This window comes from Trichomycterus rosablanca, chromosome 1 (assembly GCF_030014385.1).
Source record: "Trichomycterus rosablanca isolate fTriRos1 chromosome 1, fTriRos1.hap1, whole genome shotgun sequence".
In the NCBI taxonomy this organism is placed as follows: domain Eukaryota; kingdom Metazoa; phylum Chordata; class Actinopteri; order Siluriformes; family Trichomycteridae; genus Trichomycterus; species Trichomycterus rosablanca.
Window position 1 is genome coordinate 80,612,389 of NC_085988.1, and position 22,687 is coordinate 80,635,075.

Below are 22,687 nucleotides of genomic sequence, written 5' to 3' on the forward strand. Positions count from 1 at the left end.
TAGGCATGACGCACTTATCTTTGTACTCCTCACCTGATTGCCGCCACACATGCTTGAGACCATCTGAACCAAACAAATTAATCTTGGTCTCATCAGACCATAGGACATGGTTCCAGTAATCCATGTCTTCAGCAAACTGTTTGCGGGCTTTCTTGTGTAGAGACTTCAGAAGAGGCTTCCTTCTGGGGTGACAGCCATGCAGACCAATTTGATGTAGTGTGCGGCGTTGACAGGCTGACCCCCCACCTTTTCAATCTCTGCAGCAATGCTGACAGCACTCCTGCGCCTATCTTTCAAAGACAGCAGTTGGATGTGACGCTGAGCACGTGCACTCAGCTTCTTTGGATGACCAACGCGAGGTCTGTTCTGAGTGGACCCTGCTCTTTTAAAACGCTGGATGATCTTGGCCACTGTGCTGCAGCTCAGTTTCAGGGTGTTGGCAATCTTCTTGCAGCCTTGGCCATCTTCATGTAGCGCAACAATTCATCTTTTAAGATCCTCAGAGAGTTCTTTGCCATGAGGTGCCATGTTGGAACTTTCAGTGACCAGTATGAGAGAGTGTGAGAGCTGTACTACTAAATTGAACACACCTGCTCCCTATGCACACCTGAGACCTAGTAACACTAACAAATCACATGACATTTTAGAGGGAAAATGACAAGCAGTGCTCAATTTGGACATTTAGGGGTGTAGTCTCTTAGGGGTGTACTCACTTTTGTTGCCGGTGGTTTAGACATTAATGGCTGTATATTGAGTTATTTTGAGGGAAGAATAAATTTACACTGTTATATAAGCTGCACACAGACTACTTTTCATTGTGTCAAAGTGTCATTTTGTCAGTGTTGTCCCATGAAAAGATATACTTAAATATCTGCAGAAATGTGAGGGGTGTACTCACTTTTGTGATACACTGTATATATATAACTCTGCTGTTATCGACATCAAATCAGTCTGAAAAAAGTGACCCGAAGGCTTTAAAGAGAACGTCAGAATGTGTATTTCGATAAATATTTACAGATTATCAGCAAATTCGTACAGAACAATCTGATAACACAATACGAAGTTCACAAAAGTGCCACACTGTACACATATTACATTAGAATATAAAGATTTTTTATAGAAGAATAGGCTTTGTTTCTTTTTTTCCTCTTTGATTTGGGACTTGAACCAGTCATAAGTAATTTACAAACATTTCCTAAGGTTGATTATTTAAAAAAAGAGCCTCAGTCGCTCCGGTATGTTTATATTCTCCTTCACCAAAGACAATCTTGTTTAACGTTTATTTATTGAAACCAAGGCCTGGATACTGTTCACGGGTTTAAAAAAAAAAAAAAAGCTAAAACACACACAGAGCACAACCCTTCAAAACCCCATTATTGCACACCTCTCTTCATAAGGCTTTTTCATACTTTTTACACTCAGAGGTCCCCTTTATGATCAAGACAATATATTAAAGGAAAGGTGAAAATCCCCTAATTGATAGCAAATACATTTTACTACACTGTACACTTCATTCATTAGGTCATTTTCTTTCTCCTCTAGAAGATCAGCTGGCGTCTATTTGGTCAGAATCAGGAATGAATGTTAGTTGAATGTAAGTTACACTCGGGCTTCGGTGCAGACGCTCGGTTCCGAAGAACGAAATGACAGAACAGAAACGACTCAGCAGTTAGACAAACACAAATCCGAACAGACAGACCAATCATCATACCTAACTGTTTTGTAACTGCTATTTTTTGTGGTGCTGTGTGGCACTTTGGCTTTTAAAAATGTAACGAATAAAGGGATTTTTTAAATGTATCGTAAGATTTATCATCATCAAAAGCAAAACGTAGGAAGTAAATGTCAAATACCAAACCAGTTTTGTCTGGTTGACTCTATTACACTTTAAAGTGCAAGTCTTGAACCTTTAGTTACACAATAGGGGCGAAAGTATGTGGACACTGCTCCTAATTGTTGAGTTCAGGTCTGAGCCACAGCCATTGCTAACAGGTGCATGGAATTAATTGTATATAGATGTCCACATAACATGGCCATATAGGGTGTGTTCGAAAACCTAGTGATCTCTCTACATTGACGCATTTTACGTCTTCCCACGCGCACTCCCGAGGAGGAGGCTGTTCGAAATCCTAGATGCCTTAATATGCTGTCTAGTTAGGTATCTTAAATCTGAACGGTATTGTGACTCAAGAACGAGGGAGCATCCGATGCTGCCTTAGCGGTGAAGGCAATCCCAGCGTTCAGCGCGGCACAACTTTTCTCACAGAAAAATAAAAAATATGGCGGAGAAACGTAAACGAAAACGTAAACTTGCACAAGTGTATTTATTTGCAAATTCAGGTTTGTCATTGAATGTAACCGTTTTCAGTACACGGAGGGAAACGTAGTTGACATGCTAGCGCGTTGTGCCACCCCATCCCATTGGTTTGAATGGCATGAGGCTAACAGTGTTAGCTTAGTAAGCGAAAACTGATGGAATCGCTGTCTAAGGTGTGCGTTCGAATAACCTGCCTTATACGTCAGTGATCTCTTAGAATCCTCTCTACTGAGGCAGCTGCCTATGTAGGCAGTAAGACAGCAAGGCAGCTCACTAGGTTTGCAAACACACCCACTGTGTATGTTTGTTTATATATGTACAGACACTGTTCTCTCTCTTTCTCTCTCTCACACACACATACACACAGACACACACACTTTATTATCACGACATTTACACAGTAGAATAAAAGCAACTGATTAACACCGAGGCGAGTTGAGCCATTTTCAGACTTTTAAAAAATGACCTTTTATGAAAGCCAGTCAGCCTAAATGGAAAAAATGTCACTGTAATTGCTTTCTGCAATAATGGACACTGTAACCTTCCAAAGCAGCAATTTAGATGCACGCCAGCATGTAACATTCTGTTCAGACTTAAAGTGTCTGAGGAATCACAGCAGCTCTTTTGAGGAAACATATAAGGGGGTAAAGAGGGTAAGGGTAAATATATATATATATAATAGAAAGATATTTAGCGCGTCCAATTGCCCGATTCATGCTTTCTCTCCGCCACTCTGATTGAGGAGAACAAAGCTAACCCACGCCCCCTCCGACACGTGGGCAGCATGCCGTACGCATCTTATCACCTACACTTTGACGAGTGCAGTGCAGCTCAGCGTTGTGTACGGAGAGACACACCCCGACAGCACTCTTTTCTCATCTCTGTGCAGGCGCCATCAATCAGCCAGCAGAGGTCGTAATTGCACCAGTCATGAGAGAGAGACCCCCATCCGACTTAGTCCCGCCCATATCTGAACAACAGGCCAATCGTTAAGATTCGATACGATGTATTCGAGATCCCAGCTCTGGTTCCAGCGTGTGTTTTTACCCCTGCGCCACCTCAGCGGCCTGTTCAGGTTTACTACGTAGATGAATCCACTTCCTTTTTCATGCTCTATGTCGTTCCTTATTTAGGCCATTTCAGTATGCATAGTGTGCAGGGTTTGGCCAATATGACGCTATCGTACATCACTGGTACACTGTTTACCCTGAATGGATTTAAGCCAGATGATACCGTAGCCCTCTGTAGCCAGGAGCCCAATAATGGAGGCCAATAATGCTCCTGCTTTTGATCAAGGTAGCGATAATCTGGCTGTAGCATGTATAAGCCCCAAAGCCGTCACAAGCCATGCAGCAGCCAGTAAACGGAAGCTGATTGGTCCGGCTCTTTGGGTGGGAGGAATGGCATTACAATCTATCCAATCAATCATGTAAAGGCAGCCAATCTTGGTCACCTGTGGGTTAAACAGGGGCAGTTTGCACCCTTTCCTTGTTCGATGACCTGCCCAATGACAATACCAGGCTGGTGGTTAGCTTCATGGGCCTCTTGTTAACCACACCCTTTCTGAAATAGTGCCTATAGTGGGATGGGAGACTTAATAAGCATCTTAGAGAAATCCTATTCTACCCCTCAACCTGCCGTAATGGTCCAAACCTGTGCAGAAACGATTGTGATACAAATGTATTGTGATTTAATATTTTTGGCATTATGCGCACCCTTAGCGCATGCCTAAGTGACGCATGACTTGCTTGCTGCTGGTCTTTCTCGGGAATGCCTGAAGGTCTGCCACAATAAATACTCAACAGAAAACAACAACAATAAAATTAAAACAACAGTCCCTTGAAATCGCTCATTCTTACCCAATCCTGTTCACACTCTGTCACTAATGGAACCAGATAACGGAACCAGTCTGTATTTTAGCCGAACAGGTCTTTCAGATCGTTATTGACCGACATGCTTTGTTTCACTGTGGGTGCATGAGCGGGCTGGGAAAAGTTCTGCGGGCTAAAGAAGGGATTCGCCTGCACGCCAAACCCTCCTTGTACCCCCGTCATACCCATCGGTACTGCCTGCATGGGTGCAGTCTGAGAGGGCTGGGCTGTACCAAACTGGTTGATCCAGGGGGAGGGCGTGCCACTGCCGCCCACGGCTGGTTTGGATGTAATTTGGTTCAGGCTGACTTTGGGCTTGTTAGCAGGAAACAGAGAGTCCAGGGAAGACATGTTAGGGGGTTTGTTGGGCTGACTTTGGTTCTGGTTCTGCGTCAGGGCGGCAAAATTGGGTGTGCTGCTGGTACCGCTCATGCCTCCGTACAGGCCGGGCATGGCGGGCCTCATGCCCATTCCCATGCCCCCTGTCTGAAAGCCCATCGGTGAGTTGAACCCGTTGCTCATCTGTGGCATGGTGCCCATCCCACCCACGGTGGTTGTGGTGGAGAAGCCGGATGACAGGGTTCCCGTCTGCATGGGTGCCGATCGAGCTCCGGAGTTCAGAGAGAGATTGAGGGACGTCATGTTGTTCAGTAAACTACTGGTCAGGTCCTTCGTCTGAGGGAAGAAAATAAATGATGAATTATTAACTTATTCGTTAATAAGTAACGGCAACATTTCAGTTCATCAGAGCAGAGATGTTCACAAGTCACAAAATATGAGTCCGAGTCAAGTCACGAGTCAATATAATAAACACAAAACATATACTGGAAATGTTGCATAGAAACAAATAATCTGTAAAAAACAACAACAGATTAGCGAGTGTATTTAACTGTTTTACTTCGTGCCTTTACTTTCCTACGTACCAGTTAAAAACTTAAACTGACGTTTTGTTTTCATTGCAAATTACGGCACAGCAGCAAAAAATCCATAACACTGCTTACCTTAACCTCTGTACTTCCAGATGCTATTAAATTTATAAGCGTGTGTCCCATTAGGAATATAATCCGTTATTTTGTAAATGTGCTTATAATTAAAAACCTCCAAACTGGTACAAACCGGTGGTGAAGTAAAACACGAACTCGTCAGAAAGCCAATCAAGCGTTTCGTTGACACGTCAGCTGTGTGACGCTGCAAACTAAATAATTGCAAATAACAGCATTTCTTACTAACAATTAAAACCAGAAGGTCTGATTGGTTCAGAAAGCGGTTCTTAAAAACCATCAGTGCCAATTCTGTGGGAGCGTTTCATTCACACCAGCTGTTCCAGTGAAGTGCACTACGTAGGGTATTCCACCATTTTAAGTAGGGAGCGACGCTTCATCACTACGCCGGAAGCTGGCTGGAACATTTACACATTGCGTGCGTTGCGGGTTAAGACGGCTGGAGAGTTATTAGAGAGCAGAAAATGACACGATCAGAATGATGTCGGATCATATATAATTGTTACACGTAACTAAAACACATGCTGCTGACTTTTGTTGTACACAAGTCATTTGAAACGAGTCCGAGTCGAGTCTGAAGTCGCTGTGTGGACCCGAGACCCCATCTCTGCCTCAGAGGGGTAAAAATATGATGATGAGTGATTTTACTCGTGTTTTTTATTAATCTAGTTAAAAATAGACTGACCGGATTACTGACTTAAAAAAAAAAAATAAAACAGCCAGCCAACCGAAAAATGGAAAAAAATGTCACTAAATTGTCTTCTGCTATAATGGACACTGTAAAGACCTCCGCGTACCTCCTGTGAAACTAAGTTTGCGAGCGTCGCACGAAGCCGAACGTTTTGCCCGTCACGTCCGCTCCACAGCTGCAGGTGACGCTGTGACATTTATGATGTTACGTTCCATGACTACCGAAAAACGATGGCTGCATCCAAAATCACATAGTTAAACAGTACGTACTAAATTAGAGGCAGTGGCGTCCGGGTGGCACAGCGGGATATTCCGCTGACGCACCAGCACCCCCGGGTTTTAGGCTCGGTGTTGCCACCGGTCGGCTGAGCCCCATCTGGCGGGCGTAATTGGCAGTGTCTGCAGCAGATACTAATTGACCACCGTATCTGCAGGGTGGGGACCGGACTATATGTGGGTGGGTGGGTCTTCATACGCTGTGTAAGGACCCTGATTGGCAGAAGAGACGTCCGTGCAGGAAGAACGGACGAGAAGAGGGCTGTACACGTGTAAAAAGAAGGCGTGGGCAGCGGCGTGCTCTCCTTGGATGCAAAATCCGGTGTCTGTCAGCAGCGGAAGACAAATTGGATGACTTTCTACAGGTGGTGCATTAAATATACTATTTTTTTTAAACTATGTTAATGTTAAATTAATATCACTGGGGTCTCAACGTGGGCCTGTGATGGACTGGCGACTTGTCTGGGGTGTTTCCTGCTTCCTGCTCAATGAATCATTAATGTTAGTGTGTGTGTGTGTGTGTGTGTGTGTGTGTGTGTGTGTGTGTGTAACTATCTAACCTGTGTATTGGTTGTTGTTGTGCCAGGTTTGATGCTCTGTGGTGCCAGAGGTTGCTGGTTCCTCAGTTTTGCGGCTTGTTCCTGCTCCTTAGCCAAACGCTGCTTCTCTTCCAAAGTCAGAGACACCTGAGAACAAACAGACTCTTAAAATCATGTGCAGAAGTGCTTATTTTATATTCTGGATCCCCCCCCCTATCTCCTAATCTAGTCATTTCTAATTATATGATCAAGGAGAACCGAATCACCACACACTGGTTACTGTGATATTTCATATGATGACAACAATATAATCATTACTGTTAGCGTACTCACTCTCGAGGGCTGAGATACCGTAGATGAGGAACCGTTCTCTTTGCCGTTGACACCCGCACTCGCAGAGCTCCCACCGAAGATGTCGTCAATCTGAGACACAAAACGAGGAGGGTTTGGTACAGTGTAAAACGACGAGGACACAAAGCTCCTTTTAATAATTTAGGAAGCACTTACATCTCGAACCTGACTGGATGGAGTGGAGCTGCTCTTCGTCTCCTCTGAGGGATTTAACTGGCTGCCAATGTTTAAGCTCCTAGAAGCAAGATGATACAGAACGCTTTATTATTTCACAACACACACACACACACATTCTATATGGACAAAAACACTGGGACATTAATTCTCCATGCCTGATTTTTCTGACAGTGCAGGGTTTCGTGAAACGGTGAGAATCAGTTTTTCTTTGCTGTGTATGTGCTTCGGCTCTGTCTAGGACATGAAAACAATTCGTCTCATTAGCGCCGCTTTGAAAAGGTCAGCGGCAACCTGGGTCAAAATATCAATTCAAACTGACTTTGAGTGCAGTCACAAGCAGTAAAAACCGTGAATAATTGTGTAAAATCTGTGCTTTGCATGGCACTCAAGGTAACGCAAATGTAAGGTAAGCAGCACCGCCTCACTTTATAAGGGCGCATTCACAAGACTGCTTTTGCGCTGGATGTGTCGTTGTTTCCTATGGAGTGTGGCAGTGCTACCTAGCTTGCCGCTGCATTTCCGCACACTTTTCCCACGTTGGGCTCGCAGTGTTTGCACTTCCTGCAGCTCTCAAAGTTCACGTGATTGAACCTGACTAACCTTTTCAAAGCGCCTCCAATGAAGTGAACTGTTTGACATGACGCAGTAAAAGTGACTCAGGCAGAACGAACAATGCTTTACATGAACAAAGCTTAACGTGACTTATTATAGGAAAACAACGACCAAGAAATCAGTAATGGAGGAAACTTATGAGCAGTAATAATTAAGAGAGGTTTACTGTTCCTGTGTCGTTCGTTCTCTTAGTACATTAAACCACCACAAGCGTTTTTTTTTTTGTTTTTTTTTTTACAATAAGAATTTTAGACTCTTGGAAAAGCTGATTCTCACAATTTCTCAGAACCCCGAGCTGTAACACAAGTTTAAAAATGAAACAGTGAGTAAAATCCAGATAAACACAGATACAGTGAAGCCCGAAATTATTCATACCCCTGGCAAATTTTGACTTAAAGTTACTTTTATTCAACCAGCAATTTTTTTTTTGGACCGGAAATGACACAGGCGTCTCCCAGAAGATAATAAGACGATGTACAAGAGGCATCATTATGGAAAAAAATATTTCTCAGCTTTTATTTACATTTGAACAAAAAGTGGCATGTCCAAAATTATTCATACCCTTCTCAATAATTAATAGAAAAGCCTTTATTGGCTATTACAGCAATCAAACGCTTCCTATAATTGCTGACCAGCTTTTTGCATGTCTCCACTGGTATTTTTGCCCATTCATCTTTAGCGATGAGCTCCAACTCTTTCAGGTTGGAGGGTCTCCTTGCCATCACCCTGATCTTTAGCTCCCTCCACAGATTCTCAATTGGATTCAAGTCAGGACTCTGGCTGGGCCACTGCAAAATGTTAATGTTTTTGTCCGCTAACCATTTCTTCACCACTTTTGCTGTGTGTTTTGGGTCGTTGTCGTGCTGAAATGTCCACTGGTGCCCAAGGCCAAGTTTCTCTGCAGACTGCCTGATGTTGTTGTTGAGAATCTTGATGTATTGATCTTTTTTCATGATGCCGTTTACTGTGATTAGGTTCCCTGGTCCATTGGCTGAAAAACACCCCCAAATCATTAGGTTCCCACCACCATGTTTGACAGTGGGGATGGTGTTCTTAGGGTTGAAGGCTTCTCCTTTTTTACGCCAAATGAAGGATACATCATTGTGGCCAAACAATTCAATTTTTGTTTCATCTGACCATAAAACAGAAGACCAGAAGTCTTCTTCTTTGTCCAGATGAGCATTTGCAAAGGCCAAGCGAGCTTTTGTGTGCCTTTTCTGGAGAAGTGGCGTCCTCCTTGGTCTGCGTCCGTGGAACCCAGCAGTGTGCAGTGTCCGTTGGACTGTCTGCCTTGAGACGTTGCCACCAGCAGAGCCCAGATTCACCAGGATGGCCTTGGTGGTGATCCTTGGATTCTTTTTCACCTCTCTCACTATCCTCCTGGCCAGCACAGGTGTCACTTTTGGCTTCCGACCACGTCCTCTGAGATTTTCCACAGTGCGGAAAGTCTTGTATTTTTTAATAATACTTTGCACTGTAGCCACTGGAACTTGAAAACATTTAGATATGGCCTTATAGCCCTTTCCTGACTTGTGAGCTGCCACAATGCACAGCCGCAGGTCCTTAGTGAGCTCCTTTGTCTTAGCCATGACTGTCCACAAACCAACTGCAGAGAGTTGCTGTTTTTCACCTGTTGAGTTGATTAAAACAGCTGTTCCCAATGAATCAGGGTAATTAGGATGCTTTAGAACAGCTTGGACTATTTGGAATGGTATAGAACTTTGGATTTTCCCATAGACTGTGACAGTTTGTAAAGGGTATGAATAATTTTGGACATGCCACTTTTTGTTCAAATGTAAATAAAAGCTGGGAAATATTTTTTTCCATAATGATGCCTCTTGTACATCGTCTTATTATCTTCTGGAAGACACCTGTGTCATTTCTGGTCAAAAAAAAAATTGCTGGTTGAATAAAAGTAACTTTAAGTCAAAATTTGCCAGGGGTATGAATAATTTCGGGCTTCACTGTACATGTGCAGCTTTCAGAGTGAATCTGATGGTTATTCCACACAAATGCAGATTCGTCTCATATTAACACTCTAATGACGTTTTACAGCACCGCTCAAGCCGAGCGCTGAACAAAGCACCAGTTTATGCCGAGGCTCGCGGTGAGCGAAGCACAAAACGCTTCTCATGTGAATGCACACTGAGAAACAACAGCACAGCAGCAGAAAGGTGGTTTTGCTGCATATCATGTGAATGCAGCCGAATATTTAAAATTACTTGGAATTTGACAACACAACAATAAAATAATTCATAAAAAAATAGAATAAAAAAAAAGACCTTGGTGTTAAAAGAGTAATCATGCTCCTGGTTGTATAATATTTACTAAACTGTATTTAGAATATGTCAGGGTTCACAGGCATTTAAAAGATGAACTTCAGAGGTAGACAGAGTACTGAGAGACACCTTTGTTGTTCCTGCATGCTGTGAATCTGCTCGAGTTTGGTCTTGTGTTCTGCCTCCATTCGACTCAGCATATCTCTGATCACAGCCATGAAAGAGTTAAACTGAAACACACAGAGCAGGACGCAATGAGCTAAAGAGCCTAACAATGTGACAGTCTTGTGAAAAGCCTTTTTTAGTAGAGCGGCTGTTGTTATAGATTAAAAGATCACATAAAGGTCGCTCTATTTTAGTACCATTTGTTTTTAAATGGGGTGTTCAACAAGAGCTTCATGGAATGGGTTTCCATGGCCGAGCAGCTGCATCCAAGCCTTACAAGCCTTCGGATGCAGTGGTGTAAAGCACGCCACCACTGGACTCTAGAGCAGTGGAGACGTGTTCTCTGGCAGGAGAACGGTACCTGTCTGACTGCATTGTTCCGAGTGTAAAGTTTGGTGGAGGGGGGATTATGGTGTGGGGGTGTATTTCAGGAGTCGGCCTCGGCCCCTTAGTTCCAGTGAAAGGAACTCTTAATGCTTCAGCATACCGAGAGATTTTGGACAATTTCAAGCTCCAAACTTTGTGGGAACAGTTTGGGGATGGCCCCTTCCTGTTCCAACATTACCGCGCACCAGTGCACAAAGCACAAGGTCCATAAAGACGTGGATGAGTGAGTTTGGTGTGGAAGAACTTGACTGGCCTGCACAGAGTCCTGACCTCAACCTGATTGAACACCTTTGGGATGAATTAGAGCGGAGACTGTGAGCCAGGCCTTCTCGTCCAACATCAGTGTCTGACCTCACAAACGCGCTTCTGGAAGAATGGTCAAGCATTCCCATGAACACACTCCTAAACCTTGTGGAAAGCCTTACCAGAAGAGTTGAAGCTGTTATAGCTGCAAAGGGTGGGACAACATCATATTAAACCCTATGGATTAAGAATGGGACGTCACTCAAGTTCATACGCGTGTGAAGGCAGACGAGCGAAAACTTTTGGCAATATATTTTATCTGATTGATCATGAACTTGTGCATGGAATCACTATCATGACACAAGTGACATTGCACTAAAATATTTGGGCAGTAGGTTGTAGGTTCAAGCACCACTGCAGTCAGTTTGCCACTGTTGGGCCCTTAGAAAAACGGCCCTCAATTGTTTGATGTAAACATGATCAGACTGAGTTTTTTCTGTAATAAAATGATCAAACTAAGTCTGTTAATTCATCCATATAATGAGCACACCTACTCACAAGGTTCTAAGTGTACAAAATATTTCCAAGTGTCTTTATATGAGTCTCATATAGAAACCAGAACTCTGATACCGAGTGTGTGGAGGATCTTGTTTACCTGAGTCAGGTTCAGGTTGTTGTCGATACTGAGGGAGACCAGATGTGGCAGACTTTTTCCCGCAAGGTGCTCTTTTGGGATGCCGAGCTTTTTATGGGTAAAAGTGCACTTGTAAATTCCTGAAAGATAAAAAAACAATAAGAAAATACAAACAATGACAATGTTTACAATGCAGTCAAACTTCACGCTGATAAGTGACTAATAGTTTCCTTTATATGTTAATGTGTACTAGTTCTGTTTCTGTTTACAATTACAGGGAAGAGTTAGCTCATCGGGTAATGTCCTGGACTATACCAGGCCGGGCGCCCACACACCAACACGATTGGCTGTGCCTGTACAAGGGAAAAGCTGCAGTACAACAGCAATCCTTGCTGCCTGTCCGTGGCAGCTGCATGAGCAACGGAGTCTCTGGAGAGTTTTGTTTGTCTCTCTAAACGTGATAAAGTTGATGCGACCCGGGACTACACACTTGCTTGTGTTGTATACGATCACAATTGTAAATTGTGCTCGCTGCCATCAATGTGAAATGATATAAATGCAAAGACTGAGCAGGAAACATAATAACTTTTAAACTCTTAAAAGTTAGTGAGCAGCATTTTACATTATCCTACACGCTCCCGAGAAGGCTGACTCGGTTCAAAGATTAAGACTCAAGATGCTGCCCACTGAGATGCCTTATTCTGACCGATATTCTGACCGAGGGTATAATGAAGGAGCTCCGTGTGCTGCCTCAGATATAAGGGCATTAAGGGATTTAAAGTAGCAACTTTTCTCGCTAAAATTCCTAATATGGCAAACAGAGGTGGCGTACCGAGCAAAACCATTCTCAAATGTACGTAATGCTTTATAAATCTTTATTAATGTATATAGAATTACTTATTCTATATAAATAGAAAAAAGCCATAGCCTAGTGGTTAAGGTACTGGACTAGTAACCAGAAGGTCGCTGGTTCAAGCCCCACCACTGCCAGGTTGCTGTTGTTGGGCCCTTAAGCAAGGCTCTTAACCCACAATTGCTCAGACTATATACTGTAACTGTAATGTAAGTCGCTTTGGATAAAGGCGTCTGCTAAATGCAGAAAAAATAAATGTGTACAAATGTGTAATTTATTTAAAATTTTGGGTTGGTCAGGGACAGTTTAACTGTTTTCGGTACACGGTGGGAGATGTTAGCTGGCATGCTAGCGGTTTGTGTTTCCTCAGCCCACTGGTTTGTTTGTTTATTAGGATTTTAACGTCATGTTTTACACACTTTGGTTACATCCATGACAGGAACGGTAGTTACTCATTACACGAGATTCATCAGTTCACAAGTTTATATCAAACACAGTCATGGACAATTTAGTATCTCCAATTCACCTCACTTGCACTTTGGACTGTGGGAGGAAACCGGAGCACCCGGAGGAAACCCACGCAGACACGGGGAGAACACAGCCCATTGGTATGAATGGTCTGAGGATAACTGTGTTAGCTTTATAAACTAAAACTGGCAGTGGGCAGGGAATCGCTATCTAACCAGAGAGTCTCAATAATTTGCCTTCTAAAATTTGATGTCCATTAGAATCTTCTCTATTAAGAGACAGACCCTATGTAGCAACATCAAATTGTGGATTAACAAGTGCATTGAGCTGGACGGTGCACACTGAGGGTGCCGTGTAAGATTCTCACACCTCAGGACTTGTATAATAATCACAGAGGAACAGAATTACCTAAAACGCCCATAAGCACAGCGGGCTCACGGGAGGGTATCTGCTGGAGAAATGGCAGGATTTCATCTATGACAAACCACTTATCCAGATACTCCAGAATCTTCCCCAGGCAGACCAGAGAATTCACCCTCACCTAAAAACAGAGTGACACCCATCCACAACAAAGTATTAGCTTCTGGGTACACAAGTTTCTCCAAGATCAAAACCACAAGTCAGTAAACATGCATGGATATCGGGGCTCTATGGTTAGAGCTAGAAGATTAATTAACTATTAAAGATATACTAAATATACATTTCTTTCCTCCACTAGATCATGATTAATTGATCAAGCTCTACATTACTCTCAGTTCTGCTAGACTGAAACTAAATCAATATTAACGGCAATAAGACATGAACTTTACAAAAAGATGAAATACAGTGGGGTGGGGAGGAGTGGAGGAGCATTCATTCTTTTGGCTTTCATTAAGTTACGATTCCTTTCGGCTGCTCTGGTTTGAATTGGCACAGTTTTTACACCAGATGCCCTTCTAAGCGCAAGCCTCTAATTTATTATTTATTTATTAGGATTTTAACATCATGTTTTACACACTTTGGTTACATTCATGATAAGACAGGTAGTTACTGGTTACACAAGATTCATCAGTTCCAGTTTTTTAATGCACAGTCATGGACAATTTAGTATCTCCAATTCACCTCACTTGCACGTCTTTGGACTGTGGGAGGAAACCGGAGCTCCCGGAGGAAACCCAAACAGACACAGGGAGAACATGCAAACTCCACACAGAAAGGACCCGGACCGCTCCACCGAACCCAAAACCTTTTTGTTGTGAGGTAACAGTGCTCCCGACTCGGCCACCGTGCCGCCACGACCCTCTAATTTATCCAGGCTTGGGAACGGCACCAAGGTAGTACTGATGTGTCCCCCCCCCAATGGATATGTTTACATAATCACATGCTACTACCATTGTGTCACATGAGCTCATGTTTTGTTTGCTTTTGTTATGTAATCTACGGGGCGTCTCAAAAGTAAGGAAACACTCATATAAAATGAACACACTTTGGCAGCACCTTCCATAGTGTTTAGAAATCTACTGTATGTGGTGAGATATTTAAGTTACCTAGAAAAAGGGGAAAAGGTAGAACTAGATTTTTGAATACCATGTGGTGGAGGGGTTCTTTATTATACTTCTTTTGGTAAATGACACTAGCTTCTGAGGAGCAGCATTAAAACGTTAAGATTTTTTTTTGTAGGTTTTCAGTAGGTTATATAGACGTTGGTGCGTGTTTGTGAGCATACATGCTTTATTATGTTTTTTTAAACTCATTTTATTACTATAATGTTGTGCTTGTTTCGGGTTTGCTATCTGTTTTTTTTTTACAGTGTTTTACTTAACTCTTCACTCTTCGTTATATGTGTCATGTATCTGCAGAGGTATTTGTCCTGTTTTACATTGTGAAACGCAAAGAAGAAAATCAATAAAATATAAATTAAAAAAAAGAAATCTATGCTGTAGGAAGCCAGAAAACAAGTGGAGTATAAACAAAACACAATGTGGGAGAACTCACAGCCAGAGAGGATGTCTGTAAACAAGCCGTTTTGATTCGAGGGATGAGTGCGTTCTTCATGGAGGGGTATTCAATCAGATTAGCGAATGTGGGGATGATATTCAGGCACAACTCCTGTGAGGGAAAACGTTGTTGAACATTAAAGCATATAAAGTAAAAAACATTTGTATCTAAAACGGACTATAAACGTTATGATGGATTATTGCTGAATACCTGGATTTGAATGGAAGGAGCTTCTAGTGCTCGGTACACCATGGGCAGAACGCTGTTTTTGATATCGTCAGGTGGAGTTTTAGTCAGAAGAAGGTCCATCTTTTGTAAGAATATCAGCAGAATCTGAGAGATGGAAAACGTGGAAGAGAAAAGATGAATGTGGGAACAGTGATGAACACGTGTAGAAATAAGCCGATAACCGAACAGACATTTTTCTACTCATGTTTACCAAGGACGGCAATCGAATCTGGAGACGACTGTAAACACTGTACGTACCATATAATGTTGAAACAACATGACTCGACAAAATCTTCTTCTTTTTTGCCGAGTCATGTTAGATGTAGAGGGATAAATCAGTATTTTACAGCAGGTACAGATACACAAGATACAACACCACCAACCGATAATCACGCCACAACACATTGAATGTGTATCGATGTGCAGTGTAAAGACATTCACTTTCAAGTGATATAAATTAAATAAAACGCTTATCTAATGTGATCTGCATTTTGAAGCCCTAATATTAAACCGTAATAATAATGGACTCTGACCATGGTGTATAGAAAACATGTGAAAAAGAGCACACGCACACACACACACACACAGAACACGCTGTAGGACAGGTTTAAAAAGACCACTCACCATGTTGCTGGCCTGGAAGCATGAAAGAAAGAAAAGAGAAGAAAAGAGTCGAGCTGAGGCGAGAGTTAGAGCTTTAGCATAGCGTAACACTTTGGTCCAGACAAGCAGTAATGAGGATGGAGAGTGTAAGTCAGAAAATAATAGAGTTAGACTAATCGTAGTCAGGTTTAGCATTAATCATATAGCTAGCCTTTCACAACAGATCTGAATGAAAGACCATTACATACACCGATCAGCCATAACATTAAAACCACCTCCTTGATTCTACACTCACTGTCCATTTTATCAGCTTCACTTACCATATAGAAGCACTTTGTAGTTCTACAATTACTGACTGTAGTCTATCTGTTTCTCTACATACCTTTTTATCCTGCTTTCATGCTGTTCTTCAGTGGTCAGGACCCCCACAGGACCACCACAGAGCAGGTATTATTTAGGTGGTGGATCATTCTCAGCACTGCAGTGACACTGACATGGTGGTGGTGTGTTAGTGTGTGTTGTGCTGGTATGAGTGGATCAGAAACAGCAGCGCTGTCCACTCTATCAGACACTCCTACCTAGTTGGTCCACCTTGTAGATGTAAAGTCAGAGACGATCGCTCATCTATTGCTGCTGTTTGAGTCGGTCATCTTCTAGACCTTCGTCAGTGGTCACAGGACGCTGCCCACGTGGCGCTGTTGGCTGGGTGTTCTTGGTTGGTGGACTATTCTCAGTCCAGCAGTGACAGTGAGGTGTTTAAAAACTCCAGCAGCGCTGCTGTGTCTGATCCACTCATACCAGCACAACACACACTAACACACCACCACCATGTCAGTGTCACTGCAGTGCTGAGAATGATCCACCACCTGAATAATACCTGCTCTGTGGTGGTCCTGACCATTGAGAAACAGCATGAAAGGGGGTAACAAAGCATGCAGAGAAACAGATGGACTACAGTCAGTAATTGTAGAACTACAAAGTGCTTCTATATGGTAAGTGGAGCTGATAAAATGGACAGTGAGTGTAGAAACAAGGAGGTGGTTTTAATGTTATGGCTGATCGGTGTACACTGATTTAATTATTCACCCAAAAGATTTGATGTGGATGTTTTAACCGTTCATCACTATTTGTAGGTGTCGGACAAATAAACGACCGTGTTAGAAAAGTGTACATTTCCGTTACTGCATCTACCTGGATGGGTTCCTGCTGTTTAAACACAGGGGTCAGGTCTGGTAGGATCAGGCGCACATACTCCTCCTTGGTGCAATCCTCACCTATCAGCAGCACGTTGGGCAATACGAACGGTACCATATCCGGGTTCACAAACTCCGAGGTGAGAGCGGGCAGGATGCGGTACACCACAACTCTCTAGGAAACAGGAAAAAAAGCTTAAGTTAACTCAAACAATGCACCACTAATCACACAATGAGTTTACTTGTTAATACAGCTAAGTCTGTGATAAGCAAGCAATACTTAAAGAATCGTCATCGAATGAAGCTCATCAATATTACATTTACACAGTTAATACATCACTACAAAAACTGTGTGTTGTATCCAGACTGATTTTAGCACAACGGTCTAACACGTTTGCACTCCACTTCGGAGCGTCTGATCTTGTGAGTTTAAATCTCAGCAGAGCCACCAATCTGGCTGGGTGTCCAAACAAACACAATAAGCAGTGTATGCAATCTCCGGGACTGGTCTGGGCGTCGGCTGGTCTGTGGGGGGGGGGTCACAGGTGGACAGGTGTTTGCATGGAGCTTAGCGTGGTTGTAGGAACCCAACACTGGGAGGGGATGAGAAGCAGCCGCAGGCTGGACACGAGGGGGAGTGTGGTCATCCGTTTCTCCTTGATCAGATTGGAGGTTGTACAGTTGGCACCAGATTCACAATTGGGAATTGGAAATGACTAGATTAGGAGATTAAGGGAAAATGTTGAATCCTCTTCATGCTTTTACCGTCAGGTGGCCAGAGTATCGACACTGCAGTCTTGCCCAGTCAGCGAGGGGGTATAAGAGTGTACAGGAGGCTCCAGTATGTCTATACTGAGATGAGGCGAAATGTGGAGGTCACTGCTTAGTGTGTGGGTGTGTATTTTCCCCCATATACCCCAATCTAGTCGCTTCCAATTCCCTGTGGATATCACAATCATCTGCTGCTTGAACTCCCTCTTTCACACCCCTTTTAATACGCACAGCTCTGACCAGCAGAAAACACTTCATCGTGTACAGAGAGTCACAGTGATCTCCGGACGAGTCTCGCCATTCAAGCCGGACAAGTTACATGCCAAGCCTGGTTGGTAGAACAGCTGAGATTCAAACTCGGATCTCATTAGAGTGCTGCGTCACCTGAGCGCCAGTAAATGCTTTTGAAACCGATACATGTAAGAATACTACCAGAATTGGCACTCAAAACCGTGATTAGCTGCCGTACGTATGCTAGACGAGCAAGAACTTAAGTACAGGAGTACATATTATTGCAAAGATTTACAGAGAAGAAAAGTAATCAAGCTGACGTACTTTAGGCAGTTTGGGCAGGACTTTGGGGAGGCCTTTGAAGAACTGTGACTTCTGTATATTGTCTCTCTGGAAAAGCGAGTCAAAATAATGCAAAGTCACCGCGCCCACATCGTCAAAGAATGGAATCTGAAAAAAAAAGAACCCCCACACATATATATTTGTCATCTGGATAATGGAGATTTGACATTTTGTTGCATAATTTCAAGGTGAATCAGGAAACAGCTATAGTCTTGTGCAAAACGCTTGGACACTCCTCAAACGAATTCATATTTTGTTATTTTTCTAACTGAATTTAAGTCCATGTGCTCTACAGCAGGGTTTTTCAAACCTTCTCACGCGACCCACATTTTGACCCAGGCAACACAAACAACGCATCAAAACGAAACACGAAATGAACTTAATTCATAAAAATGCGGCAATCTGGACCCACTGAGATTACAAAATGTAACGTAAAGCCTCCACAAGGGGGCATGCGTGTGCAAGATGATTTAGTTTTTATGTACCGGATTACATTTTTTCTGTGACCCATTTTTTCAGCTCGGTTTGTAAAATCCTGCTCCACAGGGAACAATCAGGAATCATAATCCAGATGCCTAATCACCTAATGAGGTTTAAATGAGTTGCGTTAGACATGTTACGACAGAGCAAACGAGTTTGCCGACTCTTTCAAGCAAAGTAAGAATGAGCGCTCACCTTCGTCATCTGATCCGCGTCTGGTCTCACGTTGGCCGTCACGCTGAGCAACATCTTCACGTGCTCCCGCACTTCCTCTGGGATCTTGTTCAGCACTCCGGGACCCAGACGACTCAGCTGAGGAAGAGGATCAAATTAGACCTTTTTTCCTTGCATTGTTTGGTGACTCTATATCTCATCTATGTTTTTTATTATTTATTTATTTTGTTTAGTCATGTCCCCAGGTTTTCACTCAGTCCTGTTACCCTGAAATGTGGATTCTACAAGTCACATTTTGAACATAAATGTACATGATCTGTATCTACTGAAGGTCACGGGAAGAGCATTAGTAGGTTCTCCCTTTCTCCCCCTGTATGTTTGAGAATAGCTGTTTCTTGAACTTCATCCTGCTATATTTCATGTATTTACTGAGTCTATGTTAAAAACTCAGTCCTGTTACTCATATACAACCGTCTTCCAAAATGAAACAAAGGTGCCTGAATTTGACCAAAACACATTAGTGAGCAGAGTAGTTAAGTGTGTGGGTTACTAGATTCAGTGTTAAACAAAGATTAAAAATGAAGTTTAATTTCATTGCGTTACTACAAGCCCATTTAGCAGAATGGCCCACATACAGACTTACTGACATACTGTGCAAAAGTCGTGAAACACCTTGTCAAACTTCATGTTTGTTCAGCACAGACAGGACAGAAAGAGACACACAGAGAGCCAAAACAGACCAGACAGCTTTGATGATCCTGTAAGCAGCACCAGAATAAATCAGTGGAACCTTAGCAGTACAGAATGTTTATGTCAAATTCTTTTGTATTTATACATTTATTTTCTCATTTGTGTCATAGGTGCTTGAGTGGCAAATCATCCAGGCCCACTACCGCTGAGATTCCCAGAAGAACGCAGGTAGTTACTGGCTATGGTTTCAGAATGGAATGTCCAACAAACTCAAAGGGTCTGAAAACCTGATGATCTCTCTACATAAACGCACCTGAGAAGGAGGCTGTTCAAATTCTTAGATGCCTTAAAATGCTGCCTAGTAAGATACCTTAAACTTGACTGGTATTTTGACTGAATAACGAGGGAGCATGCGATGCCTCATTAGCGGTGAAGGCAATCCCAGCATTCAGTGCGGCACAACTTTTGTTCACAAATGCCGGACAAATACAGAGCAACCAACTGAGTTCTTTTCAAATGTAAATAAATTCTTGTTGATTTTTAATTTGTATAAATGTGTATAAGTGTCGTTTATTTGCAAATTCAGGCTCGTCAGTGACAGTTTAACTGTTTTCGGTACACAGAGGGAGACGTTAGTTGACATGCTAGCACATTGTCACACCTTATCCCATTGGTTTGAATGGCACGAGGCTAACTGTGTTAGCTTAATAAGCGGAAACTGATGTTTGTTTGTTTGTTTATTTTATTGTGTAACACCATGTTAACTCATTGGTTACATTCATGGCAGGAACATTGAAGTTTTTTATTTATTTATTTATTTTTCCAAGTCATAGTCTTTCTTGTTTCATTTTTAAACTGATGTAATCTCTAAGTAGTGCATCCGAATAACTTGACTTATGAGTCGATGGCTTATTAGAATCCTCTCTACTGAGGCAGCTGCCCAGGTAGGCAGTAGACAGCAAGGCAGCTCACTAGGTTTCGGTCTGGTGTTTCCTTCTTTTTGCTCTGCATGTGTGTCTTAAAAAAGGAATTCAGGACAGTTCAAAGTTTCAGGAACCTCTGCTGTAGCTCCCAATAGAATGAGACAGTTGTACATTTGCGCTCTCGTACCTGATCGAGCTGTCTGCTGAAACTCTTGAAGATGTCTTGCTTGTTGACCTGGAACACCGGCTTCCCTTCATTAAAGACTGCATGCACGACCACGCCCAGTGAGTACATGTCGGAGGCGGAGTCACAGCTGACAGACAGGATGTATTCCGGAGCCACATACTCTGGATTAGGTAGGCACAGAGGGGGCAGATTGGGGTCCCACTCCTTACATACATATTTGGGCTATGAGACAAAGACACGCTTTAATTTTTAGCTCTACACCTTCATGGCTGTTTGTTTATATTAAGAAGATAGTGCGTGGTGTCTCTCACCTCTGCTTCTGATGGGTTGTTAGAGGAGATGCTGAAATCGAAGCCCATGATCTTCCAGGCTCCGCTCTTATTCAGGATGATGTTCTCTGGACACAGGTTACCGTGTACCATCTTCACTCCGCTGTGGAGAAATGACAGACCCTCGGAGATCTGGGGAGAAGAGAGGTGATTATTTCTAATACACCTGAGCCTGTTAACCACAGTTCTAACTAGATTTGAAGCTTAAGGAACTCTAAACTTGTCCAGAAACACCACTGTCATTATTTAGTTACCCAAGAGCCATATTGGAGCAAATCACCTGCTGCCAATTGACTACATTTTGCAGTACTCATCCTACATGCTGTGCACTTTACTGTTTTTGTAAATATTCCACACGCTGCAAACTTACATATCTGTAAGTATGTTACCATATATTGTGTACCTCTGCTTATATGTTTGTTTGTTTGTTTATTAGGATTTTAACGTCATGTTTTACACTTTGGTTACATTCATGACAGGAACGGTAGTTACTCATTACACAAGATTCATCAGTTCACAAGTTTATATCAAACACAGTCCTGGACAATTTAGTGTCTCCAATTCACCTCACTTGCACGTCTTTGGACTGTGGGAGGAAACTGGAGCACCCGGAGTAAACCCACGCGGACACGGGGAGAACATGCAAACTCCACAGAAAGGACCCGGACCGCCCCACCTGGGGATCGAACCCAGGACCTTCTTGCTGTGAGGCGACAGTGCTACCCACTTAGCCACCGTGCCGCCCTGCTTATATATACAGGGGTTGGACAATGAAACTGAAACACCTGTCATTTTAGTGTGGGAGGTTTCATGGCTAAATTGGACCAGTCTGGTGGCCAATCTTCATTAATTGCACATTGCACCAGTAAGAGCAGAGTGTGAAGGTTCAATTAGCAGGGTAAGAGCACAGTTTTGCTCAAAATATTGCAATGCACACAACATTATGGGTGACATACCAGAGTTCAAAAGAGGACAAATTGTTGGTGCACGTCTTGCTGGCGCATCTGTGACCAAGACAGCAAGTCTTTGTGATGTATCAAGAGCCACGGTATCCAGGGTAATGTCAGCATACCACCAAGAAGGACAAACCACATCCAACAGGATTAACTGTGGACGCAAGAGGAAGCTGTCTGAAAGGGATGTTCGGGTGCTAACCCGGATTGTATCCAAAAAACATAAAACCACGGCTGCCCAAATCACGGCAGAATTAAATGTGCACCTCAACTCTCCTGTTTCCACCAGAACTGTCCGTCGGGAGCTCCACAGGGTCAATATACACGGCCGGGCTGCTATAGCCAAACCTTTGGTCACTCGTGCCAATGCCAAACGTCGGTTTCAATGGTGCAAGGAGCGCAAATCTTGGGCTGTGGACAATGTGAAACATGTATTGTTCTCTGATGAGTCCACCTTTACTGTTTTCCCCACATCCGGGAGAGTTACGGTGTGGAGAAGCCCCAAAGAAGCGTACCACCCAGACTGTTGCATGCCCAGAGTGAAGCATGGGGGTGGATCAGTGATGGTTTGGGCTGCCATATCATGGCATTCCCTTGGCCCAATACTTGTGCTAGATGGGCGCGTCACTGCCAAGGACTACCGAACCATTCTGGAGGACCATGTGCATCCAATGGCGGTGCCGTGTATCAGGATGACAATGCACCAATACACACAGCAAGACTGGTGAAAGATTGGTTTGATG

The 22,687-nt window shown here is 43.1% G+C and overlaps 1 protein-coding gene across 1 annotated transcript in view; it reads right to left on the bottom strand.

The window, feature by feature from the left end:
* Positions 1-973: 973 nt before the first annotated feature.
* The window catches only part of scyl2 (SCY1 like pseudokinase 2), a 35,206-nt gene continuing 13,492 nt past the window's right edge, over positions 974-22,687 (bottom strand). Inside the window, exons 5-18 of the mRNA XM_062996545.1 lie at positions 20,974-21,123; positions 20,663-20,884; positions 18,884-19,000; positions 18,191-18,316; positions 16,863-17,039; positions 15,051-15,173; positions 14,838-14,951; positions 13,272-13,404; positions 11,564-11,682; positions 10,243-10,343; positions 7,202-7,280; positions 7,028-7,117; positions 6,716-6,841; positions 974-4,863 (exon numbers count right to left, since the gene is read on the bottom strand). Of these exons, the coding sequence (XP_062852615.1) occupies positions 4,234-4,863; positions 6,716-6,841; positions 7,028-7,117; positions 7,202-7,280; positions 10,243-10,343; positions 11,564-11,682; positions 13,272-13,404; positions 14,838-14,951; positions 15,051-15,173; positions 16,863-17,039; positions 18,191-18,316; positions 18,884-19,000; positions 20,663-20,884; positions 20,974-21,123 (2,307 nt within the window). The 3' untranslated portion in view covers positions 974-4,233. The remainder of the gene's footprint in view (positions 4,864-6,715; positions 6,842-7,027; positions 7,118-7,201; positions 7,281-10,242; positions 10,344-11,563; positions 11,683-13,271; positions 13,405-14,837; positions 14,952-15,050; positions 15,174-16,862; positions 17,040-18,190; positions 18,317-18,883; positions 19,001-20,662; positions 20,885-20,973; positions 21,124-22,687) is intronic.